Source organism: Nesoenas mayeri (genome assembly GCF_963082525.1).
Source record: "Nesoenas mayeri genome assembly, chromosome: 15".
NCBI lineage: Eukaryota > Metazoa > Chordata > Aves > Columbiformes > Columbidae > Nesoenas > Nesoenas mayeri.
Genome location: NC_137559.1, coordinates 15,659,852 through 15,685,431, shown reverse-complemented (window position 1 = coordinate 15,685,431; position 25,580 = coordinate 15,659,852). Strand labels below are relative to the sequence as shown.

At 45.2% G+C, this 25,580-nt stretch overlaps 1 protein-coding gene across 1 annotated transcript; it reads right to left on the bottom strand.

Moving 5' to 3' along the window:
- Positions 1–1,382: 1,382 nt before the first annotated feature.
- TMC5 (transmembrane channel like 5) lies at positions 1,383–23,198 on the bottom strand (the record flags this gene model as incomplete). The annotated part of the gene is made up of 21 exons (XM_080353989.1): positions 1,383–1,483; positions 1,992–2,037; positions 4,391–4,516; positions 4,837–4,915; positions 6,549–6,722; positions 8,096–8,229; positions 9,045–9,120; positions 9,703–9,798; positions 12,227–12,324; positions 12,718–12,796; positions 14,286–14,452; positions 15,042–15,197; positions 15,736–15,880; positions 16,426–16,577; positions 17,766–18,014; positions 18,329–18,419; positions 18,998–19,097; positions 19,860–19,952; positions 21,891–21,995; positions 22,360–22,559; positions 23,125–23,198. 21 exons carry the CDS (start codon positions 23,196–23,198, stop codon positions 1,383–1,385), a joined length of 2,541 nt encoding a protein of 846 aa, XP_080210115.1.
- Positions 23,199–25,580: the final 2,382 nt, after the last annotated feature.

Genomic DNA, 25,580 nt, shown 5'->3' with positions numbered 1-25,580 from the left:
CTCTGCCACCCTCACCAGGAACAAGTTTCTTCTCATCTTTCAGTGGAACCTCCTGTGTTCCAGTTTGCACCCATTGCCCCTTGTCCTGTCCCTGGTTGTCACCAGCAGAGCCTGGCTCCATCCTCCTGACACTCCCCCTTTCCATATTGATCCCCAGGAACGAGTCCCCCCTCAGTGTCCTCTTGTCCAGCTCCAGAGCCCCAGCTCCCTCAGCCTTTCCTCACACGGGAGATGCTCCACTCCCTTCAGCATCTTGGTGGCTGCGCTGGACTCTCTCCAGCAGTTCCCTGTCCTGCTGGAACTGAGGGGCCACAACTGGACACAATATTCCAGGTGTGGTCTCAGAACTTCTATCAATGAGACAAAAAGGTAATAAAACACCAGGCACTTGAGTGACCCTCCTCAGCGCAGACACTGGGCCTGTGTGCAGTTCTCACAGCCGGACTCTCCAGTGATACATGCGGAAAACCAGAAGAAAACGGAATCTCTGGTCTCGTGCTGTGTGTGAAGTTTGTCCTTTTTTCTGTATGTTTGGGACTGTCTGTAACCTAAAGGATGAACGTGAGGAAATGACGTCCCGCTTTCCTAAGGCAGTTTTATGTCCAAAGCAACAAGGGAGGAATAAACCAGGCAGTAGTACAAAACGGGCTAAAAAACATATATATTACTGTCATGGCAAAGTTGTGGCTCTGAATAAAAAGAAGCTGCATCAAATGTCTCAAAGTCATATATGATTAAAAAAATATCTCACTTGTGTTACTTCCCGTCTATTCTTTATGGGATAAGATGTGTAAACTTCTTGTTCACAAGTACTGGTTATACACACGTGAGAATTTTGACAAGTAGTCACTCTTAAAGAAAAAGGAGTTCTGATAACTCATTTTGAGTGACTAATAAGCTGTAAAAATGCCTCAGAAAGGTGAAAATGGGGTAGAAGCTGAACCTGGTTCACACGAGTTCCTTTGGTACCGTTACAACATTTCAGTTGTTAGAAATGACTGCACTTAAATTTCCTTCTGTTTTTACTTGATATTTTGCTTTTGGTTTAGATCAGCAGGAAGCAGTTTGAATAATAAAACTGAGTATTTTTAGACCAAAGCTTTTATTTACAATTAGGCCTAAGTTTCCTTGTACTTGGTGAGCAGGACAGGAGTGGCTGCGGGGGGACCCACGGTGACATCGCTCCCAAACCAAACACCACGACATTCCCCATCATCACCAACAACTGCACTGAGGATGCAGTTTGTGATCTATTCTTCTGCTTTTTCTGCCATTTGGAGGTAAAAAAAAGAAGTTTGAATGGTACCTTTGGACATTCGTGTCAATGCATTTGCTTTCTGCAGAACAGGAAGAGGTTCAGTATTGAGTCCACCCCGTCGTGGTCAAAAATCTTTGTCGTCATCTTCGTCTTCCCACCGAGCTGCCTCTCTAGCGCGCAGAGCGAGCGCCAGGGCCTCTGCCGCGCCGGTGCCGGAGCTGCGTGCTGTTCACACAACGGCAGAACCGTTACCGGTGCAATCACCACCCCGGCAAACACCCCACACTGCGTAAACGCCTCATCTGTCGAGTAGCTGGGATGGAGTTACGTGCTTGTGTAAGCCAGGAGTAGTTCAAGCTACCATGCACGTTTCCATGGCTTTTTTTATTGCGGACACGCAACACCCTGGAAACTTTGCATCGCTAAAAACCTTCTGAGATTCACACCACGTGTGTATCCCCGATGAGGCGTCGTATTCCCGCCTTTGGCTGCTTCCCTAAGACAAAGCGGCTCATCCACCCACAGACATCCAGCTCTGCCGTACAGAACCTGTGATCAGTCTGTAGGAGTCCCTACCAATACCACAACACACACACCCTATAGAAAACGTTTACCTCCCACCCCAGGCTTTTTGTTTACTAAAATTCTGTGTGTCTTGCATCAACTGTCACAGGCTGAGTCTGCGCCACAGCGAACACCTTCGCTGAGCTGCTCGGGGCTGCTCTCCACTTACCTTGCGGGAAGCCGGTGCCTCTCGAGCTCACAGCAGAGTAGGAAGACTGAAAACAAAATTCACAAGTGGATCCAGGTCAGTGTCTCCCTCATGTTCCCGTTATTTTGCATTTAAAAAGACACAGGTAACACCGCTCACAAACCCAGACTCTGCAGATCTCAAGCAGGTCTGTGCGTATGACTGTTCCAACAGCTGTTCTGATGGGTTGTCCAGCGGCTGAAAATGCCCAGTGGGCAGAAAATACCCATTTGCTTTAAGCTCCCCTCTTTACAGCCAATATTTATTTATATTAATTTATATCATATGTATTTCTATTCATCAATTTAGCAACATCACCAATATTTATTTATATTATCAGACTACTGATGGCCAGCCACACAGGGGGATTTGGTTTTTTTGGGGGAGGGAGGGGAACCTGACAACTGCTTTTTTTTTCACCAGTATGTAGGTCAAAGAGTTTTCCCTCAACCCCAATAAAAGCACTGCCCAGAGCCTCTGTGTGCACATTTTAATGCTAATTTGATGCCTCAGCAGGCAGCACTGACTTGAAAAATAAATTCACGATGAATCTTGGCTAACTGGGGAGGTCACAGTTGACTGGATTTGGTTGACGTGACGCCCACCTTCAAGAGGGGCTGGAAGGATGATCGGGGAACTACAGAACTGTCAGTCTGACCTCAGTGCTGGGGAAGCCCATGGGGCAGATGATCTTGAGTAATGTCACACGGCACATACAAGAGAACCATGTGAGCAGGCTCAGTCAATATGGGTTTATGAAAGGCAGGTTCTGTTTGACCGACCTGATCTCCTTCTACAACAAGGTGACCCAACTAGTAGATGAGGGAAAGGCTATGGATGTTGTGTACTTAGACTTCAGTAAGGCCTTTGACACCGTGTCCCACAGCATCTCCTGGAGAAGCCGCAGCCCATGGCCTGGATGGTGTATCTGCAATGGGCAAAGAACTGGCTGGATGGCTGGGCCCAAAGAGTTGTGGTGGATGGAGCCAAATCCAGTTGGCGGCCGGTCACAAGTTTTGTTCCTCAGGGCTCAGTATTGGGACCAGTTCTGTTTAATCTCTTTATCAATGGTCTGGATGAGGGGATTGAGCGCACCCTAAGTAAATTTGCAGACAATACCAGGTTGAGTGGAGTGTTGATGTGCTGGAGGCTGGGAAGGCCACACAGAGGGATCTGGACCGGCTGGGTCGATGGGCTGAGACAACTGTCTGAGGTTCAACAAGGCCAAGGGCCGGGTGCTGCACCTGGGTCACAACAGCCCCATGAACGCTGCAGGCTGGGGAAGAGCGGCTGGAGAGTGCCTGGAGGAAAAGGAGCTGAGGGTGTTGGTGACAGCGGCTGAACATGAGCCAGCGTGTGCCCAGGTGGCCAAAAAGGCCACCAGCATCCTGGCTTGTATCAGGATTAGTGTGGCCAGCAGGACAAGGGAAGTGATTGTGCCACTGTATTCTGCACTGGTGAGGCCACACTTTGAATCCTGTGTTCAGTTTTGGGCCCCTCATCATAAGGACATTGAGGTGCTAGAGAGAGTGCAGAGGAGGTGACCAAGCTGGTGAGGGGCTGGAGCACAAGTGTGATGGGAGCAGCTGAGGGACCTGGGGCGTTCAGCTGGAGAACAGGAGCTGAGGGGAGACCTTCTGATCTCTGAACTGCCTGAAAGGAGCTTGGAGCCAGGAGGGTCGGGCTCTGCTCCCCAGGAACAAGCGCCAGGAGCAGAGGAAACGGCCTCAAGTTGCGCCAGGGGAGGTTGAGGTTGGATGTGGGGAACAATTTCTTCCCCAAAGGGCTGTGGGGCATTGGAACAGGCTGCCCAGGGCAGTGCTGGAGTCACCATCCCTGGAGGGCTGGACAGACGGACGTGAGGTTCTCAGGACATGGGGCAGTGCCAGGGGTGGGTTGTGGTTGGACTTGATAATCCTGAGGGTCTCTTCCAACTGAAATGATTCTATGATTCTATGTCTATCTTGACGCTGTATGGGACTCAAAATGGGGTCAGGTCAGAGCACTCAGTTCTACCTCTGCTGAAAAGATGTGGGGGCACAAACCCCACAGGCAGGGCAGGGGAGGGGAGGAAGGCGCCCTCCTCCCGCGGCTGAGCCAGGCTCACGTGTGCCCAGACCCGTCAGTCGCCGTCACCACGCTCCTGGATGAGCAGTTTCATTATCCTAAATAATGTCTAGTGAGGATAAGGGCTTTTCTACATCCTTCCCAGGTTAAACTCCAGCCTAGAACAACTCGTTAGGGAATTTCCACTGTAACCTTTTGCTGTCTGGAGTTAACCAGTAATCAATTGAGGGGAGGTTTTAAATACAGCATACCCCAAGATGGCAGCTGATTTGCAAGGCTAAGAGGAAACCCATGAAATCATACCCAGCACATACCTGAAACAGAGATATCCCAACTATTGCACTGACCTGCCAGGCTTGTCCTCTCGGTGCAGGTACAGTTTGTTTTGCCCTTTGCAGTGCCCGTAGTTTTTCAAGTAAAAACATTTTATCTTCTCCTTCCTGTGGGCAAGAGACATTGGATCATTAGTTAAAATGGACTCATCATTCTGGAGAGGCTCAAGTAACCACTGACTAGAATAATAATTAATATTATTTTATTAAGAAATAATCTATCTATGGTGAGCTGCAGCAGCACAGCTCTAAAGTAAAATTTTTTTGCAACAACTCTATTTGTGAGTTAAATTTCGCTGCAGTTTCCATGGGGAGGGTGCTCCCTTGAACTGGCAGAGGAACAGCAGATACAGCTCCACCATAGCAGGATGAGACAACCAACAAAGAAGCCAAGTTTTTAAAAATATATAGCTGAAAGTCAAACTTACGTTAATAATTTGCTTGCGTAAGAGTCTGGCCATGGTCTTTCTTCCTTCTATTATTTGCCAGTAAAGATAAGTAATAATTCTAAACAAAAAGAAAAAGGTTGAACATATGAACACTCATATCCATGAGTATCCTCCTCGTCACTGCCTAAACTGAACATTAACTTGTTCATTTTATCCATTAAAAGATATGTATATACACACACATATATATATACAGACACATATATTTGAGAAAATCTGTATATAATTACTCGAGGCACGGCAAACACATGGAATTGCTTAAGACATTCTCTTGGAAAAGACCAAAGGTTTATGGAGTTGTAGAGGTGCAATTATAGGAAGTCAACAATACGAGGTGCATTTCAGAGAACAAACAGGCGCCTGATGCTCTTATCCAGCTCTGTGTCATCTGCGCGGACACGTGCCTGCACCCCAGACCACAGCACTGAGCTGCTCCCAGGCCGGCTCTGCTCCCGCCTGAATGGGCTTCATCAGAACAGCTTTGGGCTTTTGGCCCCTGCTAGAAACACCAAGCAGCACAGCTACACCACCAAACCCACCCATGGGCACACAGCTTAATATGCACGTATGATTTTGCCAAAATAATTCACAGCTGAGGGGACAGTATGTGAATTTACCCGAGATGAGCTGGAAGCGACTGCAACCTGCTCGGTAGCATTTCCCTCACGCTGAGCTCACTTCTATGTGCTGCTTGCACGCTACCTGCCACTCCCCCGCAGCGTCCCTCTGGTAGCTCAGCTTTTCTTTACATGGTATCAGCTCCTCTAAGGACTTTAAGGACAAGGAATTACTGGAGAGAGTCGAGCAGAGAGCTACAAAGATGCTGAGGGGTCTGGAGCATCTTTGTGATGAGAGAGCTGGGGCTGTTGAGCTGGAGAAGAGAAGCTGAGAGGGATCTGATCAATGAGATCTGTTCTCAGGGTGGGTGTCAGAGGATGGACCAGACGCTGTTCAGTGGTGCCCAACGGGCACAGACTGAAACACAGGAGGCTCCATCTGAGCATGAGCAGAAACTTGTTTGCTGGGAGGTGCCAGAGCCTGGCCCAGGCTGCCCAGAGCGGGTGTGGAGTCTCCTGCTCTGAGACATTCAAACCGCCCGGACCCACCTGTGTGATCTGCTCTGTGACCCTGCGTGGGCAGCGCTGGGGGATCTACAGAGGTCACTTCAGCCCAGCCAGGCTGGGGTTCTGTGACTCCACTGATGAGAAACGATCAGAAAAGGTAAAGCTACCACCTCCCAAACTTCTGCTTTTTATGTCGCTCAGGGTCCTGTGCTTGGGAAAGCTTGCTCTTCCTACTGATTTATTCACTTCTATGGAAGTGAAAAGAAGTACAAAGCACTCTATCCTGCCAACTGTGTGCGGCACGTTCTCTTTTGCTGGTGTTCCTAAAGCTAAGTGTGCCAGCAATAAGATTTAGAGCCCAGGCAGCAGCAAACTAGAAATCAGTTAAAAGCAGTGCATCCCAGGCTTGGCGTGAAGCTGGTTTGTGAAGAGCTAACATCCTAACATAAAAGGAATAGGTTTTATAATTTCTTTATGTACTTCAAATACACAAATTTCCAGTATATTTACAATTTCTGATGCTTTAAAATGCACGTTGCCAATTCTTTTAATAAGAAATGGCTATGATCCAGCCAGTTTTCTCCGCTTCAGGTCCTTTCCCAGTACTTTTCATTAGCAGGTACTTACAGGACAAGAACGGAGAGGATGAAGAAGAAAAGTTCACTTGTAATTAAGTTAGAGTAGATCCACACAACCCATTTTGAGGCAGTGTAACCTTCCAGGATTTTTATCCAGTTGGAGACTGCAGCATACATAGAAGACAAACCTCGGAAAGGACCACACTCTTCTGAAGGTTTTAACCTGAAAATGTGAGAAAACAGTTAAAGCTTCATCTATTAAACAGTGATGGAGTTAATATCGTGATTTTGCACATCAGGATGCTTGTTAGTTTGCCGTAGCCCTCTGCTCTCTGTGGCTGCTCTGGGAACTGCCATGGTCTGTGTTTGTGAACTTGGGTCACTCTCCAGTCATTGGCGCTGCTGCAAGAGACTGGTCTGAGCCTTGGAAATACAATCTTGACCTAAATTAATGAGTCGATCACTGTAGCGCAAGCTACAACAAACTGAAAATGGGGATTTTCCAAGTTCCACCACAGGTGCGGAGGGAGCTGTCATCTCACCCGGCCTTCCAGGACACCACTCACTGCAGACTTTCAGTAACAACAGGACATGGCCAAGTAAGGCAGCCCGTAGCAACAATTAACAGTTTGGGTAGACTGAAATAGGAAAATGTTGTTTCCTTTTAAATTGAATCATTCCAGACAGTCTGAAATTCCCACCTGCCAGCTGGAAATGTTTGCTCTGAAATATTTCATCTCACCTGGTTTCCTGTGCTTACTAAATATTGAAATCTTGTGGCTGAGAGGTGCCAAGAAAATGAAAAGGTGCATCCATGCTGCCCGCACTGTGACCAGAGTAACGTGCACATAAACAAAGCAGCTGTAAAATACTGGTAACAACCCAGATGCATTATTGCAGAGATCAGCCTTCCCTGCAGAAAGAGCCTCTGAAGTTCATACATAATCCAGAAGCTGATCTCAACTGAGTTTTTCCAGGTGTTTCTCCACGGTAGACCCAGTATGGCCTAAACCAGAAAGAAGTCCAGGACTAGGTGACAGAAACTTCTAAGGAGGAGGAAAAGCCACATTCGCTGCAACACTTAAATAGGAACCCAAAACTTCAGTGCAACTTTGTTTCTCCTCCCACTTTCTTATCACAGAATCCCAGAGTGTCAGGGGTTGAAGGGCCCTGGAAAGCTCATCCAGTGCAATCCCCCCATGGAGCAGGAACACCCAGATGAGGTTACACAGGAAGGTGTCCAGGCGGGTTGGAATGTCTGCACAGAAGGAGACTCCACAACTCCCTGGGCAGCCTGGGCCAGGCTCTGCCACCCTCACCAGGTACAAGTTTCTTCTCAGATTAAAATGGAACCTTTTATGTTCCAGTTTATACCCGTTGCCTCTTGTCTTACCATTGGTTGTCAAGTTACTACGTGAACCACATTCCTGTAAACTCACTGAGCATGTCTCGTTTCCAGAATATAGAACATCAACATCCGAAACCTTCCACTAGCAATTCATACAGCTTTTTCTATACAAAAATGCAGATTTCTCTGCCCAGCCCCAGGTCCCGCAGCGCAGCACAGCAGGCGTGGACACCGTGGATGTGCCGTACCTCCAGACGGTGACCGCGATGACCGACAGGACGCCCACGAAGGAGGGGAAAAACAGCAGGAATATGAAGGATGTCATCATTTGTGCTGTTCTCCAGGCTTTGCGGGGGGGCTGGCAATTCATCATCAGGCTGACCTTTAATGAGATGAAGGTACACTGACTCTGGAACGGTATTACACACCACTTCTACTCGGTTTAAGTCAATCTCACTGAAATTGCTGGAATAGCATCTATCAAAAGTGCACAAGAACTTATTTAGTATGAATTTGACAGAGATACTGGAGTTTTAGAAAATTTCAAGAATATAGTCTTTAAATAGTAAGAGGCAAAACGAGGTTCTGGCGGCTTCTTCAGGACTGCGTTGGGTAGAGTTTGCTTTTGCAGTATATGCAAACCCACAGTTTAGGGAAATTTGAATGGACCTTTCTAGCTGTAGCTTTGTTCTGCTATACTCGGCACTACAAACTGTTCGGTGACCCAACTCTGTCATCTGGTCACACTACCGAGGCAATGAATTCTCAAAAGAAGACACTTCCACTGTGATTTTTAGCTGAATCACCCTGCTTACACCCAGATAACTTGGCAGGGGCGTTGCTGGGGCCTGATCAGGCAGACCAAGTCATGGCCACAGCCTGAGTGTCTATATTGACAGATGCGCTTTCCACCACTAATTCCCTGGCCTTTAATTTTACTACTTTGTTCTCTCTCCTCTCTAACTGTGCTCTCAACCGCTCCTATAACCCTTCCATGCTTCCCATCCCTCATGTTTCACAGGTTTGTCATGCTAAATTGTCTATCTAAATTGTGTTCCTTTAAAGCAAATCCCACTGCCCACAAAAAAAAATGCAAAACCCCAAAGGCTCCAGACAAAACCAGCACTTCAATGCAATAAATTCTGCTCAGATTTCAAACGGTGTATGTTTATGATGAGCACATATAGAGCTTGTTACCTTTTTCACGTAAAATACTATAGAAAATGATATCATCTGGATACCAGGCAGCAGAGGTGAGAACAGGATACCAATCCTACGAGAAGGGATTCGTAAGAGGCAAGTGAGATCTTTGCTATTCACCACACAGCTCTCAGCACACTGAAGGCACAAAATACCACCCTAACTTCAAATACAGTTAGAGTTTGGTTATTTGGAAATGTAATTATATCCACATGCGTGCTGTAACAGTGAATCAACCTTTAACAAAATGCAACTTCAAACGTAAGTATCTACATCTGAAAAACTCTTACACCTGGACGCATGCACTCGTTCTTAGAAATAAGGCATCTTTTCCAGGGTTTAATATGGAGACTGTTTCTGCAGGAACACCATTCCAGTGGGGAAGTCAACAACAATCCAGGATGTTCCTTTTCTGGGTTTGCCCCAGGCCAGGTGGCCACAGAGTAAACTACAGATTAAGTTATTGTTATCATCTGTAGAATTACACAGAGAACTGCAAGTCCCAGTCCTTACAAAGCTGTTTATATATCAACTCCCTCGGGCACTTATCCTGTTCTTTACGCCATGATGGGAAACACCCAGAAATGTCACAATAAGATTGTTCAACGGTATTTCTAAGTGCAAATGAAGTTTGGGCCATAAATGCAACCCTTACCAGGTCAAAGTCTGGGCATAGATCAATTCTAGAACATTTCGTCCAATATCAAATTCAGGAGGCCCCCAGCTCGCACAGACTGCAGTTCCAATAATTCTGTGGGGGAAAACAACACAGCATAATGGCATTTGCTAAATGATAAAACCCTTGGTGTAAATCTCTGCAGATGACCTCTGGAATCGAAGCATCAATGACAAATGATTCAAGGGCTACATTAACCATGTCATGCAGAGCAGCCACAGCTCATTGGTTAGATAACATGTCAAAAATGAAACAGTTTGGCAAAAGTAAATTCTCATAGGCCACAGTAGAGCTGAAATAAAACCTAGGATAATTCTCATGAAACTCAAAAAAAAAAATAAAGAAGACAAAAAAAGGATTTGTAACTATATCAGAAATGCGTTCTTATGCTCAAACAGTTGAAATGGCAAGTTGTTTCAGTACAAAACTGTAATAGCTTTTCAGTTCCTGAGTCCTGAGAATTTTCAGCCTCAATCAGAAAACTGGATCTTGTAGACTGATACTCTTAATATACCCTAAAGTACACCTGCCTTCAAACTAACCGAGGCTTCAAGGCGCAGAGACACACACAGGTAAGCAAGTGCTCAGAGGATTCCTGCTGAGGGTTCACGATCCCTTTTCATCACCTCATTTTTCCTGAGCTGGGGAGATTCAACTTCTGCTTGTTATAGCAAGAAAAAATGAAGATTTCAGTAACTATCCCATCTTGCCTTGAATACAGGTCTTGGAAGCACCTTGTCAGCTGCATCAGCAACAGGTTTCAGGGTGGGCTGTCAGGGGTTACTCTGAATCTATGCAAATAAATAGGAGCAATTGTACTTTTAGCCTTTGACAGCTGTACGTTTTTGCACAGCTCGGTGCAGGACACTGACCACAGCTCACACTGCGGGGCTGGTACTGGGAGCTCCTGCTGGGAGGGGGTTTCCTACCCAAACAGAATGAGAACAGGAGGATTAAAGTTCACTGGCAAGAGCTGTGCAGGGAAAGTCTTCAAGGGCTTCTCAGTGTGGGTTTGTGTTGGTTTAACAAAGTCCCACCTTGTAAGCCAGTCTTGTTCACATCATGTGCAAAGGGCAGACAATGGATCTCCTACACAAGTATGGCCCAGAGCCCAAAACGCTCTGCAGAGCTGGCAAGCACTTAAACATTCTGCTACTGTAGGTCAGCAATGCTGCCTGACAACAGGAAGGGACACACGCATATCAGAGGCAAATGGACATTTTGTTCACACGCTTCGCTGTGTTCACATTCAGTTATAAAAACTTTCTCCCTTTCGTGCTGCAGAACTCTACACTTGAGAGACATGTTACACCTTTAACAGGACTGATTAAAATAAGATTTTAAACTTGTGTGCACTGTAGAGAGATCAATTCTGTTTAATCTCTTGTTCAGTGGTCTGGACAAAGGGATCGAGTGCATCCTCAGTAAGTTTGGAGATGACACCAGGTTGGGTGGAGTGTTGATGTGCTGGAGGGTGGGAAGGCCACACAGAGGGATCTGGACCGGCTGGGTCGATGGGCTGAGACAATTGTCTGAGGTTCAAGAAGGCCAAGGGCCCGGTGCTGCACCTGGGTCACAACAGCCCCATGAACGCTGCAGGCTGGGGAAGAGCGGCTGGGAAGTGCCTGGAGGAAAAGGAGCTGGGGGTATTGGTGACAGCGGCTGAACATGAGCCAGCGTGTGCCTAACGGCTGGAGCACAAGTGTGATGGGAGCGGCTGAGGGACCTGGGGGGTTCAGCTGGAGAACAGGAGCTGAGGGGAGACCTTCTGATCTCTCACCTGCCTGAAAGGAGCTTGGAGCCAGGGGGGTCGGGCTCTGCTCCCCAGGAACATGCACCAGGAGCAGAGGAAATGGCCTCAAGTTGCGCCAGGGCAGGTTGAGGTTGGATGTGGGAACAATTTCTCCCCAAAGGGCTGTGGGGCATTGGAACAGGCTGCCCAGGGCAGTGCTGGAGTCACCATCCCTGGAGGGTTGGACAGACGGACATGAGGTTCTCAGGACATGGGGCAGTGCCAGGGGTGGGTTATGTTTGGACTTGATGATCTTAAGGGTCTCTTCCAACCAAATGATTCTATGATTATTTATGAGGAAAAAAAAGACAGCGGGACATACCCAGGAAAGGCAGCAGCACGTCTGTGCATATGCAGAAAACAAGGTTTGCTGCTTGAGACACCTGGTCCCTTATCACCCAGCCAGATCTATGGGGTGCCGTGTGGCTTCCTCCCTGCCTGGCTTTCCATCCCCAGAGGGACAAAGGACATGCTGGGAGAGCAGAGTGGGACACACTCCAACCTCCTCTTAAGGCAGAGCTACAATATTCCCAGGGCATGTACCCAGAGGCTGTGCCTGCTAGAGATCACCCAGGAAGCTTGGGTAGCACCACAGTCACGCTCCTGTTGGACTTGTTTTTTCACATTGGAGAAAAAAAAAAAAAAAGAAATATAATGTCTTTAGTGTGTTTGGTTAATGAATAAATACAAGATTAAAAAAGTAGTACTCACCTTCGCAAAAACTCTCCAAAGAAAGAGCCAAGCAAACAAAATATGAAGTCAACTAGAACAAGACGATAGATATCCTGGCCAACCAGAGTCTCCCAGCACTTTAAGAAGCAGAAGGAAGAAAAATAAAAATGCATATCTAGAAGTAAAAAAAACAGGCGATTCTAACATTGTTTCCAAATGCTTGGGCACCTGAAACTTGGGCTACAGGTCAATGTTTTGCCAACACGCTGACTAATCAATTAACCTCATTGAACAATGCTGCAAAGCTGCTGAGATCTTAGTTGGACGATTCATATTTCACTACAGTTCATTTCTCTAAAGATGCTCATAAAAATACACAATTAAATAATGCTAATAAATAATTTTTAAAAAAAAGTTGGGATGGCAAATTCATCTTTCCAAGACACCACATGTACTTCTCTTTGCTGGAGCAAGCCTTGTATCCAAGTGGTTCCTAAGTAAGTCAAAGATTTGTATTTTTGAAACTTTACCTGTGATTGTGATGCAGCCACAACGCTAAGCCAGTAGTAGCACAGTATTCCAACAATTGAGATCTTCAGGATGATATTTCTGAAAAGAAAAAGTAGGAGTAACTGCCCTGACAGCGGGTCCATAAGCTCATTGGAGAGAATGATGGCAGGATGGTCACAGGTTACCCCACGTTATTAACTCCCGTTATCACAACAGCCCTGCAGAGCAGCAGAACCAGAGAATCACAGAATGTCCTGAGTTGGGAGGGACCCCCAAGGCTCATGGAGTCCAACTGCTGTCCCTGCACAGGACACCCCACAGGTCACCCCGTGTGTCTGAGGACGTTGTCCAGTCTCTTGTTGAACACTGTCAGGTTGGGGCCGTGACAGCTCCCTGGGGAGCCTGTTCAGTGTCCAGCACCTCTGGGTGAAGAACCTTTTCCTCATGTCCCACTGACCCTCCCTGGCACATCTTCTGCCGCTCCCTGGGCTCTGTCACTGTCACAGAGCAGAGCTCAGCCTGCCCCTCCTGCTGCTGCTGAGGAACCTGCAGCCCATGAGCTCTGCCCTCAGGCTGCTCTGCTCCAGCTGAACAAACCCAGGGACTTCAGCCGTTGCTCATACAGCTTCCCCTCCAAACCTTCACCAGCTTCGTAGCCTCTTCTGGACACTCCAGCAGCTTTGTCTCCTTTTCTCCTGTGTCCCCAGCCCTGCACACAGTGAATGCTCCAGGTGAGGCCGCCCCAGCGTAGAGCAGAGCGGGACAATCTCCCCCTGCCCGGCTGGCCGTGCTGTGCTGGATGCTCCAGGACACGGGTCCCTCTTGGCTCCAGGGACACTGGTGGCTCATGTTCAACTTGCCATCGACCAGAACCCCCAGATCCCTCTCCACGGAGCTGCTCTCCAGCATCTCGTCCCCCAGTCTGTCTGTACAGCGTGGGTTGCCGTGTCCCAGGTGCAAAATCCAGCACATGCCCTTGTTGGTGATTGCCCAGTTCTCCGGTTTGTCCAGATCCTCTCTGTCCAGGGCCTCTCTGCCCTCCAGAGTGTCGACAGCTCCCCCAGCCGCAGCTCTTCCCGGAGCTCGGGTGCAGCATCATCCCAGTGTCCTGGTAGATGGGGAACTGGGCACAACTTGGCACCAGCCTCTGCTAAACAGGCTGACAGTGGGTGTGCGGGTGTGTGGGCTCCACGGGGGCCGAGGGGCACTAGGGGTTACATGCTGTTAATTCCATGTATCTGCAGTGAAAGGAGATGTCCTTGACCCCCTCTCCCTTTTCCTTTCCCTGGGTGGCAACAGCCCCAGGGCCATCTAGGGAAGGTACAAACCAAAACCAAGCCCAGTGTCACAGTGTGCCTCATTGAGAGTGGAAACCATACCCCAATCTCCTGCAGAGATGTAACACTCCAGAGGGCTCACAGAAAACAAACAAAACATGGAGAGAAGTGCATACAAGAACCTTTGGAGAAGACAAATTCTCCTCTGTGGCTTCCTACTGCCCACCACACCACCTAGACACAGCTTGATGTCAAAATAAGTGTCAGACAATTTGAGGCAAAAACCACTAAGAAGTGGGAGCAACAAATACCTTGTAATGGTGACATATATCCGGTATCCAGGAGTCTGAAATCTCTCCAGGCGTCCAAGCCAAGAGTAGAAGAACGGGACGAATGTGTTGAGGAGAGATGTGACAATAGGTAGCACCAACGTGGCAGCTTGGCTCTCAAGGTCATTTTTATGCCAATTCACAAACAGCTTGGAGAGGGGGAAAGCAAACAAACAAACAAACAAACAAAGCCACCACAACTTAGAGCCTTAGCTGAAATACTGCATCAAGTTGTGTCCACAGGGAAGACACCTGGACACTTGAAACCTCCCTGGATGTTCTCAGGTTAGAGACCTCCACGTTTTTTGGGCCCATGCGCAGCAGCGCAGGGACCCTCTCCCCTTCCCCTGTGTCACCTGGGACCAAGGCTGGGAGCCCCAGCCCCAAAGCAGCTCCTGGGCAGAGGAGAGAAAGGCTTTGCTGAGGCTGCTTCTTGCTCTCAAGGCCACCAGCTGTGCTCCCCCTAAGCCAGCCATGAGCCCAGGCAAGCAGCTGATGGGGTGAGGAGGGAGATTTGCTCCAGCCCCTCAGGTCCTGTGCTCTTGCCACAGTCCCCACTAGTAGGAGTCTTTGCAAACTGGCTGTTTAGGTACAAGCAGAATTTGTGTTTGCATTGGCAGAAACAGCAGCTCCGCTTCCCTACAGTCCTGGTAGTGAACAGAGCCCAGTTCACACTCGGCGTAAGATACCAGGTGGAAAAATGCACCTCCCAAACCAGACTGCAAAATGTGTCCTTACCTTTGCATTATTAATGGAGAGGAAGTAAACACCAGCACAAGCGGCTACTGCTGTGCCCAGCGAAGCAGCCCAAGAAACAAGGTGAATAACAATACGAACAAGTCTCTCCCTTACAGAAAGATTTAGAACTTCTCGGTTTACTTCCATGAGGTCTTCCTGCAAGGAAACAACTCCTTAGTCAACAGCATAAAGCAAAACTTGTTAGACTGAAGGGAAGATTATTTCTCTAGAATATGGGCAGAATAATATCCTGGGAACATTTACTGGACAAGTTTGTGTTCCTAACCTGAAACTCTTATCTCTTCACAGTTATACTGCATTTTACAGATAATATTACAAGCCTGCCTCTTGTTTAGGTCAAAAAGCAGGAAGGAAAATCAGATGAAATGTTCTGTTTGGCAAACACTTAATAGTCACAGGGGTTCTCTCAGCAGAACAGACGCATACAAATATTTATATGTAGCTTAAAGAGAACAGAAAAACAAGCAGCTAAGCCAGCTCCAGGAGCTCAAACCAAACTAAACCTAACAGTCAGGAAGACTGAAGTCTATTAGGAGCAGATCTGGCATGCTCGAGTCACTAAGACTCATATTAGCACACACAGGTTTGCGTGCACAACTAAGCCTCTGGCAGAGGGACTCACACATTCTAGTTTTGCACCTTTCTACTTTTCTGCACCTCCTGTGTTTTGTACCTTTATCTGTGTCCTGAGATTCTTTTGTTTCAGCTTCACGGCTTTTTCGTTCGTTATGTTGAAGTCCCAAGTGCAGAGAAGCCTGCTGGCATTTCCAGAGTACGTCTGGGGGTTAATGAAGTTCCTGCAGAAGGATTTCGCCATGCTGCAAAGAAAATTGAATTAGCGAGATGCGTAATGGGGAAACACATCGAGCCTGTACAGCAGGGCAAGAAGGGAGATTCACTGGTTTTTCTATCCCATCCCAAGGCTGCTGGGCCTATGTGTGCATGTCACATAAGTCAAGGAAAATAAACTTTTATGTAAGAAGCAACCCTCACATTTCCTCCTCCTAGTAGTGACTGCCAGCATTCACCTCTGGAAGGCCACAGCAATACCAGCAGATATGAGGAGCAACAGCTACAAAAGGGGAATCACAATATTCACTGGCGTGAACTAGGATCCTCTACTTGTCCCTTACTATTTTGCAGTTATTCTTCTTTTGTCTAATAAAAGCTTGATTTCAGGAGACTTGATTTTTGGGAGTCTTTTGAGCAGAGCTTCTAGTTAAACTGTAGACCTGGAAACCAGGACTTACAGAAACCCACCCAGGTAATTGTTACTGCCAACCATCTACAGGGTGGTGAATTTTTGGTGGGATTTTTTTCGCCCTTTTAATATAAGTGAAATAAGAATATTCAGTTAGTTTACCTGAGCAACAAGATAAGAAAACAGATGGCAAAATATATTCCAACAGTGAAAATATAGGCCAGCTGCATGTTGTAAGATGGACCGTTCTTTATTTTACTGATTGTAGCATTGGTGTAAAAGCCATAGTAGAGTACAGTTTGTTGAAAATAACCCTGAAAAGATATGGACACCATTCAGAACGTTCGCATGTGGTGGGAAGTATCAACATCTGAAGGCCAATTAGTGTAGGTGGGAGCTGCCCCATTCCCTACTGTGAAATCACAGGTGTGATTCAATTGCTAAATATCAGACCCTTTGTTTTCCTCCTATGAGCTAAAACCTGCCATAGTTTTGAGGGCTTCTGGAGATATATAAATTACTTGTATCCTTAAGAATCATGTGGGATGGTCATCAGCATTCAACACCTTTGCAGGATGTGGTCTTTTCTGAAAATTCCTGAAGTGGGAAAGACTTAATTGCTTCTTTTTCTTAGGAGCAAAGTTCTGTACTCACAAATCATATCAACTGGGAAGGAAACACATGATACTCATCACTAGAGTTACTATGTTATAGCTGAACTCCTGCAATGGTGACCGTACTTTGCAAAGTTAAACTTTAAGAGCAATTTTAGAAGGAAAAGGTGGACACCTTTCCCTTCCAGAAAGATCGTTTCTCAACTAAGCATTAGTAAGAGCAGAGATTTGTTTGTTAACTAGAGAAATCCTTTAACATCAATAAGATTGACATACTTTTTACTGCAAAGTCATCCTCTCATCACTTAGTTGACTAACACTAGCCAAGTTAGAGCAGTGAAAAATCTTCCTTTAAAACCAGCCTGTGACTTTATTCCCTGAATGTAAAGTTCCCACAATGGAAATGATCCTCCTGTTTCCAAGCCCCAGTGGGAGTTCAGCCAGTTGCCACAGAAAAGATCCGTGTGCCCCTTGGAAGAATAAAGCTTTGGAGATAACTATAATTCAAAGAATTGCAGATGGAAATCTGCCCTGTATTTTCAGAGGAAAATTAGCATGGAAAAGATGTTTTGCTGAAGACTACTGTGGCTATTTTTGGCGTTCCTGGCTTCTTTTGGGTGTCTTTCAGAAAAAGAGTGGAGAAAGTATTGAAATATTGCTGAACACAGTAACTGTTTACAGTGAAACGAATGCGTCAGAGTAAGTTCCACTCATCTCACCAAATCAGTTTGTTGAGCTTCTTTTTCAAATATGTACTAAACATTATCTCTAGTCATTGAAAATTCTAACTTCACCTCTTAATGAGAAATGCTTTTTCCCTCTGTCATGAGTTTTTGAAGTAAATCTGTTGCAAACAGTACCAATATAAATCTGTTGTTACATACTTACAGCTCCAGTGAACAGCTCCAGACCCGTGAATGAAACGTTATTTGGTTCTGCTGCAAAAAACTGAGGGATTGTAATGAAACTGAAGTTTATGAGGAATGAGAAGAGGTTGAAAGTCAGCAGCCACTTCAAGAAAATAAAATAAGAAAGAACACTTGTTCCAAACTCTGCACCAATGATCTTCAGAGTCCTGTGCCATAACCGCAGTAGGTGAAAATATTCTGCCAAGCTGTTTCCAAATCGCCGAAACGACTGAAGTGCGAAAGAGGAGAAAGGAATGTCAGCAAGCAGTCTTCAACGGGACTCAAAGTCCCATGATAAACCCTCACAGTTTTTACAGTTCTGTTTTGATGATAATAACAGATTTCCCCCACTACACACAACTTATGATGCTTAACTGGCATTCCTAAGTGCTACTACAATGCAAGTCATTATTAACGAACACTGCAGCAATTAATTTTTTCTTTGGTAAGTAACATAAAGCAGGGTAGCAGATACCTCTGGAGACAGAGATAATGTGGCAGCTGAAGCGCTTTACTGGGACAGACAGAGGCTGTGACACTTACCAGCACTGGTCCCTGCAGACACCGTGTGCAGCGGGAATGCTGAGCTCTGCCCCGCTGTGATTTCTCTGTTATTTCTTTAAGAACTTTATTCCTGTGGAAGAGCAGGGTAAGGGGTGACCAGCATTGTAGTACGGGTTGTAATTAAAACAAAAAGTGTTTGACCTGCTGCAAACGCAGTTTTGCACATAAACAGACCTAATAAATCATGAACATGCCGGTTCTTTTCCTCTTAGCTGATACCATAGTTCTCGTCCATGCTATGACAGCATGTCTAATCCCTCCACTAACTCACTCTGGGAGCAAAACTGAAATATATTCTGTGAGGAGACAAAAGGATGGTTGAGACCATATGGTCTCTTCTCCGTTTTCCATGGCCAACATCCAAGTTCCCTTTGGAAAGCAAGCACAAGTCGTCATTCATAATGAAATCTCAAGGTCTTGATATTCTGTTTTGTATTATCATGAGAGCTTCTTCTCATCCAGAGAAAGGATGATGAACCAGCTTGAAATTATTTTCCCTTGCAAGATGTAAAAAGTGCATCAAAAAGTGCTTTCAGCCCTTTTAAAGTGACAAACCAAAGCTGAGCAGATGGCAAACCCCCATACTCAATAGCTAGACATTGAAACTATAGTGTTCATAAAACTAAACAGATAAAGTTTTCTTTTTACCTGATTTCTCTCTTTTTTTTCATGTTCTCTGGCACCTTCTGGATTGCTTTAATCCTTTCACTGGTGGACATACTGGCAAGATTTCCAACCAGCTTTTCCTCTGCATAAAACCCAGGAAAAATCCAAATTTTGGGATAATAATACAGTAATTCTTACACAAAATCTGAAATGGATATAATAATATTCCCCATTTCCACTGCTACTAAGCTGTGGCAAGTTCTGAGACTTAATAATACTCCCCAGAATATCCTCAGTTTCAGCAGTACTCTAATACAGATGTAAGTAGTACTATACTGATAGTTAAAAAAAGAAATGCCACTTTTCTGATGCTTCTTTAATGTTAAAACAAAGAGCTGCAATATAAAGGATTCTGGCTATTGCTTGGCCACTGTTTCATAGTTACGTTTTTTGATGTTATATATTAACTTGAAAGCTAAATTTTCATTCCATTTATTCTATAATTTTAGTTCATGTTAGTGCCAAAACTTAGCAGTATCTGTGAAAGAGATAGAACTGTATTACTTCACAATCAAGCTGGTCTTGCATAGTTGGAATTAGATGCTAATTCCAGACACAGTGGCTGAAAACAATCCATTAGCTCGTCAAACAAATTCTAATAAGGAGTTTAGCTGTTCTTTCTACAATTTAACTCATTCACATTGCACTGTGCTTCATTTATCATGGGATTTTAGTGTGTTAGTAGAGTATAAAAGATGAACCATTCGTGTCAACAGAAAGCCAAGTTGTTCCCATAGCCACAGAAAGAGTGTACATGCAATTGTGGTTATAAACCAAGAATGGTATCAACATCATCCTCGTGCAAGATGCTATTCCATATCGAACCGTTTATCTAAACTCCTGCCTTCTTTGCACACCAGATCTGTTTCAAATGTGCTGGAAGAAGTTATGAAGATCTCATCAGGTGGTCTTATGTTGTGTCCCTGAACAAAGCTTTCTAAATAACATGCACTGCTTAATAAGCCCCAATACTCCTGACAAATTGACGTGAGAAATTACAATTTCACATTCAGAGAAACAACTCAAAAGTATATCCTTCAATCTCACTACCTACATGCAAACATAGACTCACCCACACACTTCTTTCCTAGTCATGCTTGAGGACCCTGTCAGAGAGGTTCTCTTGCCCCTCTGCTCTGCCCTGGGGAGACCACACCTGGAATCTTGTGTCCAGTTGTGGCCCCTCAGTTCCAGCAGGACAGGGAACTGCTGCAGAGAGTCCAGCGCAGCCACCAAGATGCTGCAGGGAGTGGAGCATCTCCCGTGTGAGGAAAGGCTGAGGGAGCTGGGGCTCTGGAGCTGGACAAGAGGACACTGAGAGGGGACTCATTCATGGGATCAATATGGAAAGGTGGAGTGTCAGGAGGATGGAGCCAGGCTCTGCTGGTGACAACCAGGGACAGGACAAGGGGCAATGGGTGCAAACTGGAACACAGGAGGTTCCACTTCAATTTGAGAAGAAACTTGTTCCCGGTGAGGGTGTCAGAGCCTGGCCCAGGCTGCCCAGGGGGTTGTGGAGTCTCCTTCTGTGCAGACATTCCAACCTGCCTGGACACCTTCCTGTGTAACCTCATCTGGGTGTTCCTGCTCCATGGGGGATTGCACTGGATGGGCTTCCCAGGGCCCTTCCAACTCCTGACACCCTGGGATTCTCTGATTCTGTGAGTGACTATATTCCTTAAACAATCCACCTTTCAGCCGTGAAGCAGGTGAGCTCAGCCCCAGCTTTCCTGGCCTGCCCTGCCCAGGCGGTGGGGAAGGCCCTGATGTGGGGAAGGCCTCAACTGACTGACGAGCCTGTTAATTAACGCATACGTTGCAGGCTGCTTCACCATAGTTACTATTTAGACCTAAGGGTCCCCTAATGTTAGTGGCATTTCCACTTGAATTCACCTTCGTTTGTAGCGCTTAAAAAGAATGGGGAAAAGAGAAGCATCTGTGCCTGCCTGTGGAGGGACTTCTGGACCTCACAGCATCCAGACATTTATCCTCAATTTGACTGTGTTGGAAACGCACTCTCTGCTTCCTACCAGGGGTTAAAACCTACATGTGATAGTTAATGTTTGTAAATGTTCCATTTCTATGGTCACTCGTGGAGTGGCGCATTTCCAGGTACCAATAGAATCGTTGCTTTTTAATATGAATCCAGGACTTGCCGAATCAGATCTTAACTTAAAGACCATGTTGTTAAAGACAGAAAAGAGGAAAAAAAAGCAAGATTCCCTCACTTTGGGGCATGGAGAGACAGTTCTTTCAATGCACCTAGGTAATGAGACCAGAACAGAACTGTTAATTATACTCCAGAAGCAGCAGAGAGGAACCGAATTGATTGTTCGAGGAAAAAGTACATGATTTAGGAGGAACAGTTCCTACCCAGAACATGGACAATAAACTGCAACACTTGCCTAAACCAGAACCTAGATTACATTACTCCAGTCCCTCTGTATTGTAGTGAAAATAAATCTCTAGTTACTAGTATAATCTAGAATTTACACTGAGACAACACAGTGAAAAATTCACTAAAGACAGTCTCCAAAATGCATCCTGTCCTCCCCTTACTTCCTCCTATAATGAATCTCTTCAGATAACTGTCTATATTTGTTTAATGTTGACCCACTTATAGGGAGTTTGGGATCAAACGGGTAGGCATTATATCTTTCATTGCTCAAGCAACAAAGACCATCACCTTCAGAAAGATATTGAAAAAAATCAGCTACAACGATTTGGACAGTAAAAGAAAATTTATGGTTTATGTTTCTTTTTTGTTACATGAAGATCTTCATACCCGAGCCAGAAAGCTTTTAAATATTTATTATTTTACAGAGGGCGAAACTGCCATTCAATATTCTGATGCACCGCGACCCTTATGTCTTACCTTCTGATCCAGTGGAAATTCTGCGGGTATCGGGGCGATCCAGCAGATGGGAGGTAGAAGGTGGGCTGAGTGCCAGTTCTGGCTCAGGCTCAAAGGAAAGATTATCTGTTGAAGGGAAGCAGAGTTGCTATGGATTATTTACACACACTAAATATCAGCCCTAATGACCAAACACAGCAATATACCCTATTAACGGAACTCCTGTATCTCACTCCAGCATCCATCCTCGCGTCCAATGACTTACTCAAGTCAGTATTTACTGATCTGTGAGTACAACAGACAGTCCATGCATCTGTTAATAGAGTATATTAACTACTTCCAGGAAAATAAAGGAGAAAAAGCTCCACTGCTCCCAAGTACAAATATATATAGGGTTGAGCTTTCCAGAGCTGCAGGACTCTCTCAGGACAGAGTAGAGCATTATTTGTTCCAGTTTTTCTGTAAGCTGTTCATATGAGAAATTACATACCCATGGAATTTCCATGTGGACTTCTGCTTAGGACATTAACTCTCGGTAAATCTTCACTGTATTCAGAGCCATGCCTCATGGAGGCCATTCGTACGGCCAGAGGGTAATTCTGTCCTCTTCCACTGTGTTCTCCGGAGGAAACATGCAGTGAGGAATTGTAAGGGCTTTGGTGAGAGAACAGGTTCTTTTGAGAACTCCTCCTGTGCGAGCAACAAAAAGGAAAACCCCGAGTGCCACAATAACTCTCAGTAGATATTCTTAATAAATTGCTACTTATTATCATCACATTTCAGTACGTTACAAAACAAACACTGATATTGAGAGGTATTTTGTATTTAGAACTCCAACGTCATAATTCTGATCTGGTCATCAACTGAACTAGGAAGACTGAAACTGTTCTCCACCTGAAGTTGGCTGGGGCTCTACCTAAACAGGAATAACTGCTTGGAAAAGGGCAACATCCAAGGTTATAGCACATTGTGAAAATGACTGGAACTAAAAGATGTCCATGACATTACACCATAAATCCTAAAACGCATTTAACTGATAAATACATCCAACATGCAAAAAGCAAACATGCTATTTCTGTTGAATGCCGCCTTCCTGATAATAGCTTTAAAAAATCGTGTCTAGGAATACAAGTATGAAGGAGGGATTAAAAGAATTCCACAAATTAAAACTCTGGAGAAAGAGTTTCTCCTGCATACCAATAGAGAATTTCATTTTCTATGGCACAGTCATGATAGAAAAATGAAATAAACTCACTTTCTATCAATTTCCAGTGTCTCTGAGAAGTGGTAGTCTGGGTTTTCAAAGGCTTCATTGTAATGATAAGACATGGCAAGTCCTTGGTTTGAAGGATGAAATCTTCCTGATTTTTGTCTCTACAGCTTGATGGGAAGACTGATTACAGACCTAATTACAAAACAGATGCACGTACATACAAAATGAAAATAACTTCATGTTAGCATCTTAGAAGATTTTGCCACCCTGCTAACAAATAACATGAAACAATATAAATCGGAAAAGGTTCTAACTTAGTGCTATTTTACCATCAGGAAATTCGGGTGCACCAGAAGTTGCAGGTAAAATACGAGCTAATGTTTCTCTATAGGAAGCTCCCTACAAACCTAAGGAACTGGAAGCCCACATGAAGTTTATTTAGGGAGGGCTCTTCCAATGACTTAACGTCTCGATCCTGTCAACGGTTTTAGTTTTAGCTGTGTTTCCCACAGAGCTCTCCATGCTAGTCTTAAGCAAACCGGACTTGGTCAGAGTTTAATAAACAGAATTCCAGGTAAGTCAGTGAAAAATGAACCTTATATTAGAAAAAGAGAACCCAAGTTAAACAGGCAGTTCTTGTAATTAATCAAATTACTGAAAGTTTAAAAGGAAGCCATTTTTAGCAGCTCTTCTTAAAGGCACTTTGCCAAGTTCAATGAACTGGCAAGCTATCCAATAATAAAGAAGGACAAAAAAATAAATTATAAAGAACATGCGGCAAAACCCATCAGAACCTGTTTCTATCTGTGTTCTGCTCCTAGAAAAGCAGAGCTGAATGGCATTAATGGTACAGTCCCAACCAGCATTTCTTTCTGCACCAGTTTTAATTTGCACCTTCTACTGCAGCAACGGAAGAATCACATGAAGAAAAGTATCTTCAAAATGGATAATTGTATAGCGTCTAGTTTCTGAAGGCTTGTCCGAATCTTCTCATTTTGCCAAAAGAAGCTCTTGAATTACTTTTGTGGCACTTACACACCCACAGATCTTGGAAGACAGTCGGAAATCCTGCAGCTGTAAAATACTGCCCAGCTTTTGCGCAGTCACCTGCAAGGAGATTTGCACAGAAACACAGGCAGTCAATTGAATTCAAAGTCCTACATTTTACTGAGAACATCACAGAATCACAGAATCCCAGGATGTCAGAGGCTGAGCAGCCCCACAACTTGCCTGGTCCTCATTCCGACTGGAGAGAGAAGGGATTTTTGATGGAAACGTGCGGGTTGTGTATAATCAGCATTACTCAGAAGCGAGCTCTACCAAGCAGCCTGCTGAAGTGCAGCCAACCAGAATAAACAGTCTGACTCAAAAACACATCCCTCACTTCTTTCTCTTACTCATTTTAAAGACCTCTAAGCATATCCAGAAAGACTTGCTAAGACACTCAAGCTGAAGACAGACTGTCTATTGGTTCCATCATTATCCACTTCATTTCCTTGGAGTCTTGCTTTATTTAAGGATTTCTACAAAAATCCACAGGGATATTTACAGTCTAACACTGAATCCAGCATTTGACACCACTCTGTTTTTTCTCCACTCCCCAAGTTATAAGGATTTTAAACAAATTCCCCACGTACGCTGAGACAAATTCAAATCTTTGCATTTCATTCCTGAAAAGAACAGAAATTTTCCTGTTGCTACCTGAAAGCATTAGATCCCAAACCTTGAGGCATCTGGAGTGAGCAAGAACATGAACACGGGTAACTCTTATATAATATGTCTTGACTGAGGCTGTGGTCACTCCAAGCAGACGGGTGACACGCCAAGGGGTGCGGGTGACACGCCAGCCCACCCACTTCCTCCATTCCAAGCCCAAAAATCATGACAAACTCTTCCCAAATCCGACACCTACATCACAGGTTTAGTTTGGGCTTTCATGGACTGGTGGTTTATTCCTGACCAGTGCTAGTTCATTGGAAAGAACCCAAAGCAGGTAACGCTCAAGCTAAACCACTTCTTCCTTCTTTTGACCTGTGATGGGGTGCAGTGAACCATAGCTCTAGAAAAAGCTGTGACATTTATACTTAGCTTTCCATTTTAAAAGTTATTTTCCAAACAAAAAGCTGGAAAACAGAGGTCATTTGTGAAAAACGCACAGAAAGTAGGAGCCTGACAAATCTCCCCTTTGCAGAGCAGTGCCCGTTTGTTGGACATTTTGGATTTCAACAAGCAACTAGACAAATCTTGTCTTCCTCCTCTGAAGAACAGAAGGGTTTAAGATCAGTGGGTTTAGTAATCATTGATATGTTACAGGATAGGTGGAGACACACACTATGATAATACAGAACAGGAAACTCCAAGCAGTGCAGCCTTGTGCTTCTGGATCGTTTCCTAGAAAAAATAACTGCCCTCACGTCACAGACCAACAGCATTGACAACGCGTTCCATGTTAGCTTCACCCACACCCGCCCAGGTTATTCTCTGCTATAGAGACTAAT